General features: G+C 34.0%; 2 protein-coding genes and 1 long non-coding RNA gene across 5 annotated transcripts in view; 1 reads left to right on the forward strand and 2 right to left on the reverse strand.

Annotated features, from left to right (window-relative positions):
* Positions 1-388: 388 nt before the first annotated feature.
* LOC110028880 (p21-activated protein kinase-interacting protein 1-like) lies at positions 389-10931 on the reverse strand. Its single transcript, XM_020730914.1, has 3 exons — positions 10149-10931; positions 7407-7701; positions 389-698 (listed from the first exon to the last, which is right to left on the reverse strand). Exons 1-2 carry the CDS (start codon positions 10803-10805, stop codon positions 7408-7410), a joined length of 951 nt encoding a protein of 316 aa, XP_020586573.1. The 5' UTR covers positions 10806-10931; the 3' UTR covers positions 389-698; position 7407.
* Positions 10932-12051: 1120 nt separating this feature from the next.
* On the reverse strand, positions 12052-18100 carry LOC110028881. The gene is made up of 2 exons (XR_002294469.1): positions 17898-18100; positions 12052-12426 (listed from the first exon to the last, which is right to left on the reverse strand). It is a non-coding gene; the product is annotated as an uncharacterized LOC110028881 (long non-coding RNA).
* Positions 18101-20683: 2583 nt separating this feature from the next.
* The window catches only part of LOC110028878 (putative ALA-interacting subunit 2), an 11129-nt gene continuing 10882 nt past the window's right edge, over positions 20684-20930 (forward strand). For all 3 annotated transcript variants that reach the window (XM_020730908.1, XM_020730911.1, XM_020730913.1), the window contains exon 1: positions 20684-20904. In XM_020730908.1, the coding sequence (XP_020586567.1) occupies positions 20836-20904 (69 nt within the window). In that variant the 5' untranslated portion in view covers positions 20684-20835. The remainder of the gene's footprint in view (positions 20905-20930) is intronic.

Raw genomic sequence — 20930 nt, forward strand, 5'->3', positions numbered from 1 at the left:
ACATAAATCTATTTTACCTCAAACCAAACAAAAATAATAATAATGATAATAATTTACATTCTACTCAACCAAATAACTCTAAATATTTAAATAAACTTTATTAGTTTTCTTTTTAAAATGTATTCATTATTCAGTAAAAGGAAAAGCCCCTAAAATAATGTGGATTTTGAGAGTATAACTCTGGCTGCTCCAGTTTTTCTAAAGTTTATTCATTTCTTGGTTTGTAGTAATTTGAGGTTACTGCCAATTAATCTAAACTAGTTTTGAAGATTATTGTTTAGGTGCTCAGATTGCATCCTTTTATCAAGCATTTTATTTCACCATTAAACTCTCCCAACTCCCCAGAAAATAAAGCAAAATAAAAGGACTAGGTTAACTCCCGAAATCATAAAAAATCAGATGTGAAATTTTACACCGATCACAAAGAAGGAATTACCATGTTCGCTAGTCACTACAAATTAGTCAGACTTCTCATCGTTCTAAATGTAAAATTATTAATGTAAAGAACAAGGAATCTTACAATTACATAAACTAAGGTACTAAAACTAATTTCACCCGCCCGGGTCAATCTTTTATGAGAGCAAATAATACCTCAAAATTTTCATCGATCCGACAAATACCTTGGATCACCATACCAGCAAGGATCCACTGAGATTCTTCCCATTTTAAAGGATAGTCCGACGTGAAATTTTACGCTCCTGAATGAAACAAAAGGTTCAGTGAATTTGATCATATAACTACAATTACCATTGCAGATAACAATTTTTTATTAGTATGGGTAGTAATCTATTATGCCATTCAGATAATCTATATAGATGTAATTCCTTGAGAAAGACAATGAATTGAATAAATAACATCTGGTAAGGCATTATTGATAGCACAAATGAGAGCATTACAAGGATGTGAGTTCAAAGATATAATGTGGTACCCCCGACCCCTATAATACATCTAATATTCCACAATCAATATGAAAACCTATAGAGTTCGGAGTATCTTTTTGTAGCAGCTACTCTTCAAAATACAGAACAAATGACAAATTTCTTATTACGCTACATGCAAAAAATTAACTTATCATATATAAATAAGAGGAATGCCTCAAATACACAAGAAATGTAAAGCAGCCTCAGTTATTTCAGACAAATTTCAGTTGTCATATCAAAAACTAAGTTGAAACCTTCTATTTGATTCGAGAATTTAAGAAAATTTTGGAAAGAATTTGAGAGTTTAACCAAAATCTATAAATTTTTAATAAAACTCAAGTATTCATCCAGTTATTATAAATACGGTCACTGAGATCTCATATAAATTAGGTGTTCTATTTGAACCCAATTATATAAACCACTTCATTTCATATATAACATATTCTTTAAGAACTTTATGAAAAAATATAATCCAAACTGCAATAAAAAATTATATTCCAAAATCAAAGAAATTACCATAACTATCAAAACCTAAAACAATGAGCCCGAAACTGAAAAAAAAAAAAAAGTTGAATTTTAAAACATTCATTTCAATGAGACAAGATACAACAAGGCCATAATCATGGGAGGCAACGCAGCAATGCATGGAGCAACTTGCATTTCCTTTAAAAAAAGAAATAAATAATAGCTTTTCCCTTGCAAATCTTTGACTAATACATGAATCAAGTTGCAGTCATTTTACAAAGAAAAAAAAAATCATCATCATTATCTTCTCCCAACTTCTTGGGTCCATCTCTATGAATCCTCATTCTCCAGTTATTCTTATTAAATGCTGTGAAGTGCTAAACCCTTTACTGAAAAAAAAAAAGGCTTTCATACAAATTCTATACTCATTGACAATGAACCACTTTGTAAAAATTCTATACATGCTACCTTTACATCTTCTATCATAATATTTATAATTAATTAGATCTACTAATCTTATAGGTGCATTTTCCACCCTTCATTATATAGGCCCAAACGATCTAACCCATCTCTAGCACCTTGACTTCAATAGATGCTATTCTCAATTTCCATCTAATATAATTATTCCTGAAGTTATTCTTCCTAATTTCTGCAAATATCTATGTTAACAATTTCATTTCAGCCTCATTTAACTTGGTTATGAGTAATTTTATTAGTAATCAACACTTGAATCCATACAATATTGCTGATTGAAACATAGTTTTATAATATTCACCTTTAAGACTCATAAAAATCTCTAACCATATAAAACTCCTCAAAAAAAGTCCTACATTTTAACAAAACAATCTTAAGTTTAGACTAAAATTTACATCCTTGCCCATTTCCCCATTATTCCATATGATAGATTCAATACATTTAAATCTATCCCATATTGGTATCACCGTTGGCTTCTAAAATATCAACTAATAATTGTTGATATAACCCTTATTGTCGATATAACCCTTGCTAAAATTGCATATTATGTGCCTATTATTTGTTCTACTAAGCAAAACACTTTATCTTGTAAACATTTCACTATTATTCTCCACTTTTCAACAAATATGTTCATCAGCATCATTTTGAATATTCATATAAATTCAATGCGTGCTCTTGATACATCCAACCATAATTGTGAACTAATTGGTCAATCCAAAATTAATCCCAGCACCAGTAGAAAATCCCGCATACATATCTTTAATAACTTAAATAACCTTGGACATATTTTTTTTTCTTAATATGTATCAATATTATGCTCATGGCACTTAATCATAAGGCCTCTCAAAATCATATTAAGATTAATCCTAAGCTGATTACGCACGAAATAAAACTTTCTTCAGAGAAATGCCAATGGGATGTTTTAAACTTTGGTAGATAAGCTATATTGAAGCATTTTTCACTTTTAAGATCATAACAAATGATACTTGATAAAAAGGCAACAAGGTCCAATACTATGACCGGGCAACAGGATCAGCATATTATCGATTCAACTCAGCTTTAAACATTCTTAAATGTGACAAAAAAAATGGATGGATTTTTGTGGGCTCCGAAAATTCTGACGTCCCGGACTCTTTGTTGTTTATGTGTTGTGTTGTTGAAAGGGCTTTGAGCGTCAAATTTTAAGAAGGTTGATGCATAATAGATAAGACAACCTAAAAGTTTCACCTTCATTGTGCGAGGATTTTTTGATCTGTGGTATATATATATGACTCAAATCACAGAAAGATACTTATAGATTTGGGGTATATTTGTGGTATATATATATGACTCAAATGCATAATAGATAAGACAAAAGATACTTATAGATTTGGGGTGTATATTTGTCCAATGGGACAAATTTAAGTCGACGTTAGCTAACAGAAGACTTCTTGTCAAACAATTGCACCTATGTAGTTCATGACTCAAATGACAGAAAGTCATTGGGGAATACAGGCTGTAGTAGTAACCATAATATAATCGTGTCATTTGGCGGCAATCACATTATTAGAGAGCTCTGATCATAATTGCTATTTTGTGGAGCCTTTGAGTCAAATCACGCGGACAAATAACTTTCGTCACTTCCTTACTGGCATGATATTACTTTGAGTGTAAATATAATGATATATTCAATGTGACATTAGCTCTTTTGTGAGTTGAAATTAGACTTGGCATTAGGCGGGAGGCCCAACGGGCTCGCTATAAGGCCTCTTAAAATGGACGAGCTTAGTAATGAAAAAATTAAAATTTAGGGTCTATTTGGGGCAGTTGCAACTAACTTTAAGAAGCAATTGTAAAACTGTTGTGGAAGAAACTATTTTTCAAAAAACTGCAGTAGCTATTACAAATTTCTTTTAATTTCAAAAAGTCAGACAACAGCTTTTTGACAACCACCGCACTCTAATAGCTCAGGTTGAAAAAATAGCTTTCTATCACAAAAATTTCTAAAAAGCAGCAAGAAAGCAGTTCTTTAAATAGAACAGTAATGGCAGCCTGAAAAGCAAAACAGACAGAAGGCTGTTCCAAATAGACCCTTAGCGGTCTCGGCCTGCCCAAACCTGCTATGACTTAGTCAAAGCCTAAATAGGTTGTACCCGCCCAGTGGTTAAGTTTCATAGGTATACTTCTCGATTGCAAGCTTTCAAGGTGGTTAATTCCTCTTTTTTTAAATCACTTTTTGATACTTTGATAGGCCTGGCTATAAAATTGTAAATAGAAATCGAGCTCAAGCCCAGCCCGAGCCTGATTTGACAGTTCAAAGCCCGAATAAGCACAGTTCATGCGAAGTATGACCCGCCCAATGCTCAGGCCTAATTGAAATCAATCAAAAGTTTGTCATGCTCGATAAACTGTTATCAATGGTGAATGAAATTTATTTTTAAGTCTTTTAAGAGATAAATTTTACTTGAATATTTTGGTTGGTTATTTTGAAAATCTTTAAAATATTCTGTCAACTCGGCTATCATCGAGAATTTGAACATTAGAAAAAACTTGAGTTTGAAATTTATTTGAAATTGAATACTTGAATGTCTTTAAAATACAAGTCTTGTCAAGTCCAATCCTTGCGAGGTAGAGGATCAAACTAGGGGATTTGAAGTTGTAAATTTTATATTAGAGATTTGGACATTATTTCAAAATCATTAGATTCGTCAACTCCAGACCTTACAAGCAGGGTGATCGAACCAGTTGGGTGGGACTTACAACATTGTTCTATAAACAATACAACCCAATTGAGAGCATGCATAGTTTAACTATCTTCGATTTGACTTTAAATATATGTGGGTTCTTTATTTTAAAGTAATCTTAATTTTTTTAAAAGAAACTTGCATGCTTATCAGAAGAAAACTGAAAACTTCATTTTAAATTGCGCGACATCATCAGACTGTACAATTTTAAATACTTAAGTTCATTTCGATGGAGCACATGCAAGTTTTAAATTTCATATGTTTGAATGACTTAAAAATTTTATGAATATTGATGCCTTGCACAATCTTTAAAGTATGAATTTGATACAAAATTTAAATCAATAGACACATGCAAAATTTTGAAAACATGCATAGTTGACTCACTTTGATAAATAGTTTAAAGCATATAATAACTAAGGAGCGTCCAACTTATTATTCGCATAAGCTTTAAAACTACTCTTCAAGATTCTAAGACATTTCATTTGACTTAAGGAGTGATCACGAAGTTTGTATAGGCTTTGAAGACTTTAAAGTCATATGAAACTATAAATAATTATTTGGGTATTATCTTGTTGGAGTGTACGTAAGGTTAAACCTTTGGGCTTTAACAGGGACTGTTTTTTGTTCGCTAGCAGGTGCATTGCAAATCCATTGATGAATTTTCAAATTTCAAATGCCCTATGTTTGAATTATTTTTCAAACCTTAAGGGCGTAAATTTGAATTTTAAAAGCCATAATTCAAATTATTTTTAAACCTTTACCAAATTTAAATTATTTTTTAAACTCTAAAAGCCTAAATTTTTTTTTTAAAAAAAAGTTATTTTATTTTCAAGACCTAAGAGCCTACATTTTAAAAGTTCAGATCCAATTTATTTTGCAACCCTAAGAGCCTAAATTTCAAAGTTTGAATTCAAGTCATTTTTAAACCGTAAGAGTATAAACATTAAAAGCCCAGATTTAAATTTTATTTTAAAATTCACATTTTAAATTATTTCAAAAGTTCCGAAAAGTAAAAAGCCTTTCGTTAATTAACAAAATCAAATCACACGAAATTTCGGCATGCTCCCAATATCAACCCCCGTTAGAGGGGCACCAGGAGAATGTTGGTCTTACAAGATTCGTTGGTCAGTGTCGTGCCACATTGCGGTCAGAGAGCAAAAATATGCATTTAACAGACGATCTCAAAAGGCGTTATAGGCCTTCGATGTACCTGCAAAAAATAACAAATCACACGCAAACATTTTCTCGAACATTAATTTATATTATCTAAATGGTACTTAATTCCTAATGATATGTACTCGTGTTTCCCAAGACGAGTATATAAATCTCTGACTTTATAAAAAATTTTCAAACAAGTTTGCAAATTTCTCGAAAGCTACATAATTCCCAAAGTGGAGTACTCGAGCTTTCTTGAATGAATATTTTAAAAGTCTCGACTCCACGCCCATTTTCAAACCTTTCCAATTTGAACCAGAGATATCAGCGATCAACGGAGTTGAAGCAACAACAATGAAATTAATAAATGAAAATACAACACAATTTTCTGATATTTTATAAAATTATACATGTATCTAATATATAATAATGACATAAAATATTAAAGTGGGGAAGGAAGTCTATTGAGAGAAATACAAGCTTGGTGGGCTAGGCTGACGTCTTTGTCTTCTCTGTCGTGTAAAACAAATGAAGGGTGTTGGCTAGGGTGGAAAAGAATCGACCGAGTGGTTCTGTCGTGCGAATTTCTTGCACAACAGAGAATCAGATCGCTTGTGAGGCAGGTAAGCAGGTGCAGAAAGAGCGAAGTTTCAGGTCTGATTGGATTATAGGAGGGTTTTCTGTATATAAGCGGATGAAGTTATTTTTACAGTGCAGAGGAAAGTAGCTCAGATGCGGGGCAGGAAAGAGCGGAGAACAATCGAGCGGTGAACAATGGAGTGGCTTCAACGTACAAGGGAGAAGAACGGCGATGGTGCGGGTTTCAATGCAAGGAGCCGATGTGATTGGAAGGAGAAAGTAGAGGCTGTGGAAAATTGCTTGAGGTTGGTGTTGTGCAACCAGGATAGGAGATTCGAGTGTCTAGAGTAAGGACAGAGCACGTGAAACTGAGAAGGACGAGTGAAGCTTAGTCCGTTTGTTGTGTGCGTAACGAAGGGAGCTAAGAATAGAATGACGAAATGGAGAAAGGCTTCGGCTCTGCCACATGAAACATGTGGTTTGTGTCTCTCGTGTCTCGCCAACACGGGTGGTAGAACAAGGCAACTCTATCGTGTGGATTGGGAAGAAGAACATCGAAGGAGTATTATGCTTGTTCTCGAAGCACGATCGGGAGAGTCGTTGAGGGAATCACTTCAACGAAGAGGAAGAGGTATCCTGTAGGTTCTCCTAGGTTTTCAAAATGAATAAAATAGGAAGAAGGGAAGTTGTGAGCTATGGGAGTAAACGTGCTGCTTTTAACATCAAAATGGAGAAGCACGAAGGGTTAAGAGTGGAAGTGGGAGCGGGTGTACAGAAGACTTGATATTAATTAATTTTAATCACCCTAATCAATAAATATTAATCAAGTTTAATTATCATAAGTAATAACATCAACAATTTTGTGTTGCAACTATCATTTCCTTCCATAGAAAATGATAACATAAAACATGCAATAGAAAATTACATTTAGAACATCTCTTACAATACATCAGATTTGGATTAAACTCAAGCAAACAAAATGCACAATTATATTTGTTTATGTCGTAAGTAGATCGTTAACATGCCACGTTGTGGATTCTAATTCCAAGAGGATGTAAGAAAATGTAGAGAAAAGAATACAAGAACTCACATTATATAGATGAACCAGCTAAACAAGTCAGCCTTGACTTTGTGTTAGATTCTGCCAAAGGAGTTGTCTTCTCTTTTGCGACCATTCTTAAATCCCAAATTCGTATAACACCATCAGAGGATGCAGAAGCCAAGCAATTCAAAGCTTCATGAGTTTTATCATCACTCCTCTTGAATATAACGAGGCCTTTAACACGTGTTGAATGAGCACCATCAATGGAGTATGCAACTTTTCCACTTGTTGTATCCCAAACAATAACATTTTTATCCTCCCCACCAGTAAATAAGAGTCCGCTCTAGAACAATCAAGTAACAATGAAATCATAAGAAAACTTGCTAAGAAAATCAACATCAGTGAATTAGATCAATTTATATGCATTAAAATAGTGCAAGACAAAAATCACCAAAAAAAAAAACATATCATGAAATTGTTTGTGAACACAACTTCATTAAGGTTTTGTTAAAGTTAGAAAACAATTCGTCAAGCGATTAGAAATTATCTTCCTCCCTTGTTCGATAAAATGGCACACAAGCCCAAGGATTCGATAGCGCAAGAAAATTAAATAGTTTTAGGAAAGAGATGAGTGGTAGCTAGCCCAAAAAGGATATCGTAGAGACTCAAAGAACCAACAATTGATTCATTGGTAAGTGACAATTCATAACCTTGGAACAATGGTCAATTCATTTACTCTCGTGTAAACACAATCAGAAGATATTCTTGGTAACTATGGTAATGCCTATGCAGTGTATTTTATGATTTAATAAAATAAGGACATTACTACAAAAGAATTGAAAATTGAACGAAGTTGAAGTTATCAAGGTGCAAGCTCTCCAGTAGTAAGCAGGCCAACAAAAAACAAAACGGCTTAAGGAAGTTGCAACCACCAGTGTCTAAACTCGGCTCAACTTAGAAAATAAAAATCTTCAATACAAAAGCACAATTAAATCAATTAATTTATCATTCAGCTCAACCGCTAAATAAATTTAAAATCTTAAAATGTGTTGCAGACCCATTACATAAATATTTAGGCAAAGAAAATTATCAAAGAAGGAACTTTGTTTTTCTTTTCTCACTTCTCTATTCTAATACTCTAATGCACAGACACAAATATAAGAGTTAAGTCATTAAGGTTTTGTTAAAGTTAGAAAACAATTCGTAAATAATCCACAATTTAGAAAAAATAAAAATTTAAAAGCAATTAGAAATTATCTTCCTCCCTTGTTCGATAAAATGGCACACAAGCCCAAGGATTCGATAGCGCAAGAAAATTAAATAGTTTTAGGAAAGAGATGAGTGGTAGCTAGCCCAAAAAGGATATCGTAGAGACTCAAAGAACCAACAATTGATTCATTGGTAAGTGACAATTCATAACCTTGGAACAATGGTCAATTCATTTACTCTCGTGTAAACACAATCAGAAGATATTCTTGGTAACTATGGTAATGCCTATGCAGTGTATTTTATGATTTAATAAAATAAGGACATTACTACAAAAGAATTGAAAATTGAACGAAGTTGAAGTTATCAAGGTGCAAGCTCTCCAGTAGTAAGCAGGCCAACAAAAAACAAAACGGCTTAAGGAAGTTGCAACCACCAGTGTCTAAACTCGGCTCAACTTAGAAAATAAAAATCTTCAATACAAAAGCACAATTAAATCAATTAATTTATCATTCAGCTCAACCGCTAAATAAATTTAAAATCTTAAAATGTGTTGCAGACCCATTACATAAATATTTAGGCAAAGAAAATTATCAAAGAAGGAACTTTGTTTTTCTTTTCTCACTTCTCTATTCTAATACTCTAATGCACAGACACAAATATAAGAGTTAAGTGATAGAATTAACCTACCGAGTACACAATACCATCAACTCTCTTAAATAAATTAAGCGTAACTTTGCAACATAGACTTGCAATTAGAAATTATCTTCCTCCCTTGTTCGATAAAATGGCACACAAGCCCAAGGATCCGATAGCGCAAGAAAATTAAATAGTTTTAGGAAAAAGATGAGTGGTAGCCAGCCCAAAAAGGATCTCGTAGAGACTCAAAGAACCAACAATTGATTCATTGGTAAGTGACAATTCATAACCTTGGAACAATGGTCAATTCATTTACTCCCATGTAAACACAATAAGAAGATATTCTTGGTAACTATGGTAATGCCTATGCAGTGTATTTTATGATTTAATAAAATAAGGACATTACTACAAAAGAATTGAAAATTGAACGAAGTTGAAGTTATCAAGGTGCAAGCTCTCCAGTAGTAAGCAGGCCAACAAAAAACAAAACGGCTTAAGGAAGTTGCAACCACCAGTGTCTAAACTCGGCTCAACTTAGAAAATAAAAATCTTCAATACAAAAGCACAATTAAATCAATTAATTTATCATTCAGCTCAACCGCTAAATAAATTTAAAATCTTAAAATGTGTTGCAGACCCATTACATAAATATTTAGGCAAAGAAAATTATCAAAGAAGGAACTTTGTTTTTCTTTTCTCACTTCTCTATTCTAATACTCTAATGCACAGACACAAATATAAGAGTTAAGTGATAGAATTAACCTACCGAGTACACAATACCATCAACTCTCTTAAATAAATTTCCCTAGACTCCATAATGGCGAGATCCTCATAATCTATAAACCTTATGATTACACCATTTAACTTATGCAACTAAAGAGTTCTTAATTTTACTGATACAAACAATTATCAATTGAAAGGTAAAGAATTTGACAAACTCGCTACCTCGCCAGTTGCAATGCAGAGGACGCGCTTCTGACCAACCATTTCCTGCACAATCTTGGCATCCTCGGCATTGTGCACAGTTATTCTCTCCTCAGCGGCCATAAAGAACCTTTCCTCTGATCCATATTTCACGATCGACGCTTCCCGATCAAGGCGACATGCGAAGCTACGCCGCCCTCTCATCAAATTAACCATCGCCAGGCACGAGTCCCGCCCGACGGTAAGGGCGAGGCGGCCGGATGGGTGCACTGCAAGGTCTGTGACGCCACGACGGTGCACGGGTATGGTTTTGAGGTGGACGAAGGGATCGGCGTCAAAGATACAGAGATTTCCATCATCAGCTGCGCTGATGAGGTTACGAGGAAGAGAGTGGGCGATGGGGGAAGTATAGAAAGCGAGGGCTGTCACGGCACCTGAATGATCGATAAGGGAACCAATCTCTGAGGAGGTTGTGAGGTCGTAGATCTTGATGGTGTCGTCGGAGCCACCGGATGCGGCGATGGGACCGGCGGCGGCAACTGACTTGATTGGGGCTGTGTGGGAAGGGTAGGAGAAGAGGGGTTTTAAGATTAGGGTTTCACCGGAGGGAGAGGAGTCTAGGGTTTTTAGGGAGAAACCCCAGATAAACTTCTCGTAGGAGCCAGCCACTAGCGACATGGTTCCTCAAGCCAATAGAGATCGTGCGCTTACGTCCAGGAGGCAAATTTTTCTTCGTCGACATTTTATAGGTAAAGCAAGGGGAATACAAACTCCCCCGATCCCAAAAGCGAATACTTTTGGAGGATATATTATATTTATTAAGCTCCTTGTAAATATGTAATATTTCTTCATATTTGGGATTACTTACAACATGGATTGGGGGCATAACTTTGTATTTCACTTGTGATTGTACTTGTGATCTAAACCTAGGAGAAGTCATCGTGATTGTTGTTTTAGGGTACGTTTGAGGTGGCGGTGTAGCGGTGGTGTGGTGTTGCACCACAGTTTTTTTTTTATTATTTAATAAATTTTTTTTAATGTTTTTTCAAAAAAACCATAGCTTAAAGTTGTGTTTTCTCACGGGACTTAACTAAATGTAGTAGTTGTCAGAAAGACTTTTTCAACAAAAAAATTTGTAATAGTTTACAAATTTTTTGAATAACAGTTTCTTCTGCAGCTGCCTCAAATAAATACTTAAGTTGTGTTTCATTGTTTTCTTATTAAAGAAATAAGATATTATCCTTAAAAAAATTGTATTATCATATCTTATCTGTTCGATCAACTCCTTCTCTCACATTATTTTGCCTTCACCATTTTATTGTTTCTTTATTCTTGCATTCTTGTGAGGCTTTTATTACGATCCTTCCTTATTCCTTCATTCCTCTGCAGCTCTATTGTCAGTATTCTCGGTTGAATGCTCCACATCACTGCTAATATATCTTCCCATCAATCCTCTATTTCTTTCATGCCAAATATCAACCATTGTCGGAAGTTTCCTTAAGCCTTGTCAATGAAGGCTTCGTACAACGCCCCTCCTCTTTGATACTTCTTATCTGGTACAGAAAACTAACATACTACAAGATAACAAATTTGGTAATGTGCTAAATTCATTTTAATGTATGTTTTCTACATATGCAAAATTGTTCGTACTACTATAAAAAAAAAGTATTATCTTAGGCATACTATAATTAAATGATTTAGAGTGTGTTTGGGGTGGTTGTTGCTTTTCCTAGAAGCAGCTTCTCATGTAATGCCAAAAAACTACTCTTAAAAAAGCAATAGTTTGTTTAGATATCTCTTGTGTTGCAGTTGTTTCTGATAAAAAGATTGTTTTGCTCTTTTATATGTTATTTCTCAGAATAACTGCAGTTTTCAAAATAATTACAACAAAGTAACAAAAACAGATCCGACAATACAAAAACCATACAAGCAATCCAAAATTCTCCAATACATAAAATGTCATTAGTCATTTTATTCATATATCTGAAATGAAAAGCCCACCAACATATTCAGTAAGGCTATAATGACGTTCGTCTTCATGTCATGACGATCAAGTATCTAGCATATTTTTTTTTCCCCACAACAGCATCTCTTCTCACTTGATCACTATCTGGAGCAAACTAATCTGTATCATCAGCCCAACAAAAATGCATGCAATCTTGAGGTGTCTTGTTTATTGGACAACAATAAAATTTTCACTTGTAGTTATCTTCTCTTCCTGATTGTTACTCAAAACTCTGCATACCATAGTGCTAGTACGGAACTCCCAAAGTACTTGATGATTTTGAACTCATTTTTTCTGTGATTATAATACAATATGACTTTAATTGACAAAACAAACTCAATACGTAATAAAACAATAAAAAATATTCACTTTTATAAAATAAAATAGAAAGTACACATAAAGAAATCATCAAGACAAAATGCTACATAAATATAGAAATTAGTCATCTAAAAATTCACAATATAGTTGAAATAGAAAATATCTACAAGAAGACAATACAAAATGCTGAATAAACATAGTTGATGAGTTCATCAAAGCATTCATAACTCTTCTCTTAACTGAATTATCTCTTGAACACATTCTCCTTCGAATGTGTTGTGCACATTTGTATCGAAGTCTACATCGGGTGATGAATGTCTAACCTGATGTTTGAATGCTTCTGCAGCCACGCACATTGGATCTTCATCTAAGAACTTGAAATTAATATCGTTATGAGCAAGTGCTCATTGCCCCTACTTGAAAGGTAACAACGTAGAGTGAGCAACAACTAGCTCAAAAAAATAATTAAGGCTAACATGAGATTTTATGCACTGAAAAGAAACAACGTGCATACTCATATAAAATTGTTCATGTTTACTCACAAGTCATAATATGCTAACATATTAGAGACTATGAAAAAAAAAACAGGTAATGTATAAATTAAGATTGTTTTATTAAACATGCATAATCATGAGTATGAAATCATAAGTATATCAAAAGCATGTCATAAACTATTTATCGTATGTAATCATAACAATGTCATTTTATAATAATGTCACTTGTAAATATATAGTCCTCAGCTATGTTCATGTCATTTCATATCATGAGTTGTCACCCTGCCCAGAGGTCATATAAATTATCAATAAAAGTTGGGATTCCCTCAACATAACAATTATTAGTAGCCTCTCTGATACCAATGGTTTCTTAATGTTATGTCACCGCCTAATTCTAACAGTTCTTAGAGTTTTGTCCATGTCTAAATATCAGGAGTCAACAATAGCACATGCTTATATAGTATGCTTACAAACACTATGTAATAGTTTACCCATAACAATTATTACATTTAAATCATCCTTCATGTATCAAACATTTATCAGACATTATATGTCATATACATGAATAATAACAAATGAATACCTGCAGACAATTGATTTCATAAGCTTATCACTTGTACCATAACATAAAATAACATCGCATTTATCATAAGTGAAGTCAACAAGCATTCATACATTTACTTGTAGGTATTCATCCATAACATGCAAAAATTTTAAATGCATCAGTGTTGAACGTCGAATCACATGAAAACCTATAAAAGATTATTTTTCTTAAATTAGTAAAATATTATTTCATCTAACGTGACATAGTAGCCCTATGACGAGTGCCCATGTGCTCGTCTCGAACTCCCAACCTTGTATAAACAACCTGAGAACTATAAGTATCTTAGGAAGTCATGAAACTGGCTTATTTCATAATTTAGCCTAAAACATACCTCAAACTCGTCTCGAACTCCCAACCTTGTATAAACAACCTGATAACTATAAGTATCTTAGGAAGTCATGAAACTGACTTATTTCATAATTTAGCCTAAAACATACCTCAAATGAACTTTTCGACAAAACAACCCTTCCACAATGGTTTTTTTTTCTCACCAACTTTTCATAACACCTCAAAAATCACGTATTATTTGCTTATTTCATGTTAAAACCCATTTGAAAGCTTTTAAATCATTTTTAACGTCGTCGGTCGCCAAATTTAAATTTGCTGTTGACTTGAAAATAATTTAATATAATATATAACAGTGTTTTAATTTTTGAAATACATGAAACAAGATGGAACTCATATATTTAGTAGTTTAAATAGTTAAACACGATATCGCAAGTGGTATACCATCTCAAAACATTAATGTATCACTTGTTAGTAGACTTAACTATTAACTAAGAACTTTATGACTTTATTTTGGTTTCCAAAATTTATGGCAGACAATTCATCTATATAATATAAGAACTATATAGGATTTAATTTATATGGGTTACTAATTCTTCTATATAGGCAAAACCTTGTAGTTAATTACATCTTAATCAATCGAAGTCATCTAAGAAAACTCTCGATTAAGATCAAGGGTTTTGCTTCAAGAATTTAATGTTAAGTATTCATGATTGCTTATAGGAAATTCAAGTGGAAATGACTCAAATAGGAACAATTATTTTGAAGGTTAAAGGAGTGAAAAGTAGGAGATACCACAGATTTGAGAAGAACCTTGATGACTTCCTAAGCTAGCATATTATTTGGATTTATGTTTTTGAAATGATACTATTTGATGTTTATTCCTACCATTTATTAAAATTTTAGGACTTATATCTGCATCACGACCCAAGAAAGTAGAAGGATTTATATATCGTATCGAACGACGATCTTGAAATCCTAAAAGAATTTGAGACTTATAATCGCAAGACATACGATCATGTGAAAGCCTAAAAAATAGTTGGAGGATTTATGTCGTGTTAAACAAACAACCTCGAAGCTAATGAGTTTATGTTATTTAAAACTAAGGAAAAGTTTTGCAGAAGTAGACTTGCTTTATTGTTAATTAAGTTGTCCTCTATCCACTCGCATCCTCGTCTGCTCCCCAGAAAGTTCGCCCCGGGCTCCTTATTGTGATGGCTTTAGGTTTGAAGAGTGTGTAAAGATACACATTATTGTTCAATAATTAGCTTTGCAACAAGGTTCCCTCTAAACATGTGTTCTATTGTACTCTACCCTAGGAGTCTCTATAAGTATAGCAAATAACGAAATGGTAACATTGCATTTATAAACAAGATATATGCAGTAGACTGCAGTAAAAGAGAAAGTAGTAGCACGTACCTGTCACCTCTGACGTTGCTGCAAATATGTTAGAATCACAAAAAAAAGCATGTAAATATTGAGAATAAACAAGCACGAAATACATGATATATGTGTAAATAAAAGATCAAGTGGCACATATACAAAATATCGGAGTTGGTTATAAGAATTCAAGTTAAGGGTAGGCTCGGACTTATAATTCTCGAGGGACATCCATAGGCAACCATAAGCAATATGTGTGCTTTGTCCCGTCCAACCTTGGGTAGAAGCTACGGACAAAATAGTCAAAGGAGGGTAACTCCTATCATACTTAAAGTGATTAACAAGTGGGCTTATATAGAATAACATCCAAAATTCTTATTTTGTCAGGCATATAAAATAAACTTTTAGTTAACAATAAAAAATAGTGGTGTCACGAGAAAACATTTTTTTTTTTATTTGTCATGTTATATATATGTTTTTTGCAAATCAAATAGTCCATAAGTTAATCACTCCGATTGGACTATAGCTATCGATAAGCAAGGACAACTTCCGACCAAGCGTTGGTGAATAGTAACATCGATCATGTGCCCTCCTGAATGTCCTTGGGTCAGGAGATACCATTCTATTATCTCACATTTAGCACCAAAAGTGTTTCTCATCATTGTCATTTAGCCTCAAACCGTTTGACTTATAACCCCGCTCGATGATCCATATATAGCCACATTAGGCATATTTCCACTTATATTTGCATATAAGTGGTATTCAGGTAAACACACAAATTGAATCACCAAGCAAAGAAAAATCAAGTTGCAGAGATCTTTAAACAACTCCTAGAATGGTAAAATGTTTGGCCTAAAAAAATGCATTTAAATCCTCCAAAACAACACTTAATCAACTCAAAATAGTGGTTAAACCTTTTCCAAAATAGCATTCAAGCCCAAAACAATACACATGCAGCCCAAAACATAACTTAAATTCGCCTAAAGAATAGCACACATGCAACCCCAAAATGACACCGTAATTTGCCTAAAAAACAACACATATACAGCCCTAAAACGACACTAAAATTTGACTAAAAAACAACACATATGCAGCCCCCAAAATGACATTGAAATTTTTCACAAAATAGCACAGGTCTCGAGTTAAAACAACAAACAAATTGGCCCAAAAAGAGGGCATTAAACCTCTCTAAAATAGCCTTTGTCCAGTTAAGAAAAAACAACAAATAATGAACACTAAAATAGGCATTTTAAATCCTCCAAAACATCACATATTCGAGCCCAAAGAAAAACCAGTCTTTAGATCCTCTACAAAAAATTGTATTAAAAACAACAAGTTTATTGAGCGGTAACGACGAAAATATCGAGCCAAGAAAACAAACTTATTTAACTGAAGTAGCAAGCATATTAGGCAAAAATTTTTAAGTAGCCTAAGTTAATTCATGTAACAACTTCAGCTCTGCCTAAAATCGATATGTATGAATTTCAGATTTTCCATAAAACCAATACATATGAATTTCAGGTTTGCATAAAGCCAACTCATAGAAATTTCAGATTTGCATAAAGCCAAGCTGCATAAATTTCAGATATCCATAAAACCAATGTTACCGAGTATTTTAACAAGCCTTTGCATTTTTTACCATCCACTTCAGTACATATTTACACACCTAACACTCAAATTTCACATTTATAGCATCCAAATCTTTGATGGATATAAAAAAAAAAGAATTAATGTAGCTTTAAATGTATAAGCAGAGTAATACAAATGGAAAGAACCCAAATTTCAAATTATTTAGACATATGAATATGCAGGAATTAAAGGCATTAAATATTTAAATCTCGCAATAATCTGGTTTGCATATGTGGGTATACACAAGAATTATTAATGTGCACTTTAAAGTTTGTCAATCGTCGAATTAGCTCTCACAAAAAAAGGGATAGTATAACTATCGAGTAAATCGAACCTACTAAATAATTAATATTGCAAATCTTTCAAACATCCTTAACCAATACATTGAATGTGTCACACTTCATTAAACAAGTGTTAAATTTCAACCCAACCAAAGCTTATCAACAAGCAGGTGGTTAATTAATGGAAGGGAAGAAGCCTGTATGTATGTACCAAGGCATGTTCAAGTCGTTCAAACATTGAATCAATGAATTCAAGCTCATAATTGCCTCCTCATAAATAAAACTATTTCTTTGTAGAAAAACATGAACATTTAAGCCACATGATGAAGTATAACATCCACAAGAAACTTAGGATCTCAATGTACCATATTCCAAGAATCTTATATGCTTTTTTTGTTTTAATCATAAAGTAAAGCACAATCTACCTCTGCATTCGGATTATCACCGAAAAGTATGGCAAATCTTAAGCACGACATTAAATCATTCCTATCAGAGTTAACTCAACCTAATAGCTAAACATACTTCCATCAGGCCTCTGAACCTCAATCAAAATAGCCATAAAATAAACTTAAGCATTAAGCTGAGTAACTCAAACCTCCAGAAATGAATCCAAAAAGGAGTGAATGGAGTTTGGGCAACAAGATAGTCCTGAATGAGCAAGAAAACCGAGCACAAGGAATCCTTCATCAAGGATTTTTTTTTTTTGTTTTTTCCTTTAAAGCTGCCTGTTTTTTGCCGAGAAGGAGAGAAAAAGGGGAAAAATAAGAGGCTTACCGTGGGGAGGATCCTGTAGAGGTAGCTTACGACTTAAGAAGAAGAAGAAGAAGAGAGGAATTTTGATGAACAAGCCATCAAATAGAGAAACATGGGGAGCCTAAGAATGCAGATAAGGGGCTGAACTTGACCGAGAGAGAAGCATCATAAAGAGGAAGATTTAGCCCACTGAATGCTTTGACGAGACAAGCTTGCAGGGTCAAACTTACCGAAGGGGGAAGAGAAGGATTATGAGGCCCTGTCGTCCCATGAGGCATGGGCAAGCATTGAGATGAAAAAAAACTTTGGGTAGAGGGTGTCGGGTAAGAAAAGAAAGAAACGGTCGTCAACCAAGAAGCGGGAGTGGGTGTGGGAATGCTGCGAGCGGGCTAGGGCTCCTGGTCAAATGGGAGACACATGAGGAGAGGGGTACCGGGTGCATGAGTTAGGGTTTTAGAAGCATCCTTTTTTTAATATCATTGTTATATTATGTTAAAATTTAAACACTCTAATTCATGTTTTGCTGGTCTGTATGCGAAATCATAATAAAATGGGTGTCAATTTTAGGTAAAACTGACGTCTCATACGAGCTCGCGTGGTTTGTTTCGTCGTCCGGGGTTGCTTGGACAAGTTTGCCAATGATCGGGTCAATTTGAGTTCGATCGCACGCAACACGATAAGTGAAGTATTTTGGTTTGACCGAAGCCACTTAGCGAGCAAAGTGCTAACCGGTCCTCTCCTGAGCAACAACCAAAGTCAGGCATACCGCTCACGACAACGAGTCGCTTGTTGTACACTGTGGGGTTTCTGTATGGCTTTTCAAATCCTTATATGCACTTGACTTGAGTTTCAATATGTTAAATTTAATCGGCTCAACTAAATGCCGATGATTTGAAACTACTCATATGAGACTACAAAGAATTAAGAAATGATTTGAATTTCTAAATAGTGGGGGTCACAGTACTAGTCCTCTAGGAGAGTTAAATAGGAAATTCTAAAGCTAGATTCCATGCTTTAGGGAGAGGGAAAGGAAGACCTCAAAAATGAGGTCAACAAACGCTTCTGATACAATTTTGATGCTCAGTTACCAAAAATAAAAAAAATATGCAAAAAAATAGAGGTAAATGTCAAAACAAAAAGATGGGAAGGAAATGAAAGTCTCAAATGATGAGAGAACGAGTGAGATTCGTAACATTTGATTTTATTCTCGAAGCTTGAAATGACGCTAGTGGCTTTCTTGTGCGTCGCTTGATCTTCACCTGCTCATTGATGCACTATAACAAGGGCTGTAGAGTCCTCGTCGAGCTGCTGTTGGGAGAGAGAGGGAGAGAGGGAGGGAGAATCAAAAGAGAGAAATTCAGGAGAAAGAGGATTTTGAAGCATTAGAGGCCCTATTCGACCGAATCAATGATAAATATCACACAGGAAGGCAGCAACAAACAGCAATGCAAGAATTAGGGAGGGATTGGGAAAACAATTAAGGGTTTAATTATTTTAATTAAACTTATGACTTTATATAATTTAATGTATTTCAACCCGTCTATAATTCATATGTAATGTTTTCTATTGAATTGCTTGATTTCATGTGTATAATTTTATAAAATTATTTCAATTGAATTTTGAAGAATATGAAATTGGTGGTGCTTTACATAGCAGTTGAATTTTAACGTTTCTCAAATTTTAGGTGTTACATAATCACCCCATAACTTATAGTTATCTTTGGTAATGCTTTGTTAGAATTTCTAAGAGCTATCTTCTTTCCAGTCTCAATATCTATAAGTGACTTTATTCTTCTTATTGAAATCGCCAAAATATCTCACCCATAAATAGATCTTTTATTTAATATTTTGAAAAGATTGAGAATTCATTATTACTTTGATAACATTAAAAGGACTCTTGGCAAGACTAAGCATTTCAACCAAATATCACCCAAAGTATTTCTTGGACTGAAATAACACAAAATTTTATACTGATGCAATGGCCTAAGTCTTTGCTCAAATCTAATGTTTCAATTTGATTCTAAATTAGTTCAAATCTCTAGTTTGATCTTTTAGTTTGAATTGAGGTATTTCTTCCTTAATTCTCAGGCATTAGTGGAGAACGATGACTACCATCATCATTGTTATATCTGCGTCTAGGGTATGGTAAGCGAGTGGAAGGGTGGGGGATAACACATTTATGATAGAATCGAGGATTGCCCTTTATTACATGATACACTTAAGAATTGAATGGGTAGTATCCTTGTTTTGCATTCAAGCTTGACATCCAAGAAATTTGCCTGCTCAATCCCTTGGTGATGTTGGTGACAACAGACAAACCCTTTCTCCTAGAATTCTTATAGCTAACAATGGTTGTTGTGGTTGAGAAGTAAAGACACATATCTAAAATATTTTTCTTTTTTTGTTCTCGTGTCTCTTTCATTAGTGTTGATAACAAGTAAGTGCCACTTCTGAAAGCTTATGCCTTGCATGTCTACCTCGTTGTCAACAATTCTTTCAACTGTAATCATATTACTAATTTGCACTTGTTATTTGCATAATATGTTCGACACGAGGGTCAAACAAATTACGAACCTTAAAATATAACCTTACTGATAGAATAAAAAAACTTGGATGTTTCAATCATCATTGAGATCATGGCTTCTACATCTCACCTATTTTCATCTTAATTTTAGGATAAGTTGATCTTAAAAGCACTTTAGATGATACTTATTTAAATACAAAATATAAGAGAGATTTATCAAAATAGATGCATGATAAATAAAAAGAATTAAACTAGTCAAATATTATTTTATTGGGATAATTTGAACCTAAATGCATACCTGAAGTCGGCCGAGCGATCCGCACCGTGCCGATTCTAGCTCGTTAATTCAGTACGTTGGAAAAACTTGAGATGAGCGATTTGGGTCTTTGATGGATCTGTTAGGTTTTCTTCGGATCTAATCATTTGATGGAAATGGATGGAGCAAGCTCGTCAGGATCCAGCGGCGCAGCTCAACCCAGCTTATTCCCCTCCAAGCGGTCAAGAGGTGCTCTTTTCCTGAAATATATTTAA

Source organism: Phalaenopsis equestris, unplaced genomic scaffold (genome assembly GCF_001263595.1).
Source record: "Phalaenopsis equestris unplaced genomic scaffold, ASM126359v1 Scaffold000535, whole genome shotgun sequence".
NCBI lineage: Eukaryota > Viridiplantae > Streptophyta > Magnoliopsida > Asparagales > Orchidaceae > Phalaenopsis > Phalaenopsis equestris.

What these genes read in the sequence shown, in the direction of transcription:
- LOC110028880 (XM_020730914.1), bottom strand. Translation starts at nt 10,805, where the DNA reads ATGTCGCTAGTGGCTGGCTCCTACGAGAAGTTTATCTGGGGTTTCTCC. An exon ending in TCTGCATTGCAACTGGCGAG is followed by an intron (nt 7,702 to 10,148) that starts GTAGCGAGTTTG and finishes TGATTGTTCTAG; the next exon opens with AGCGGACTCTTATTTACTGG.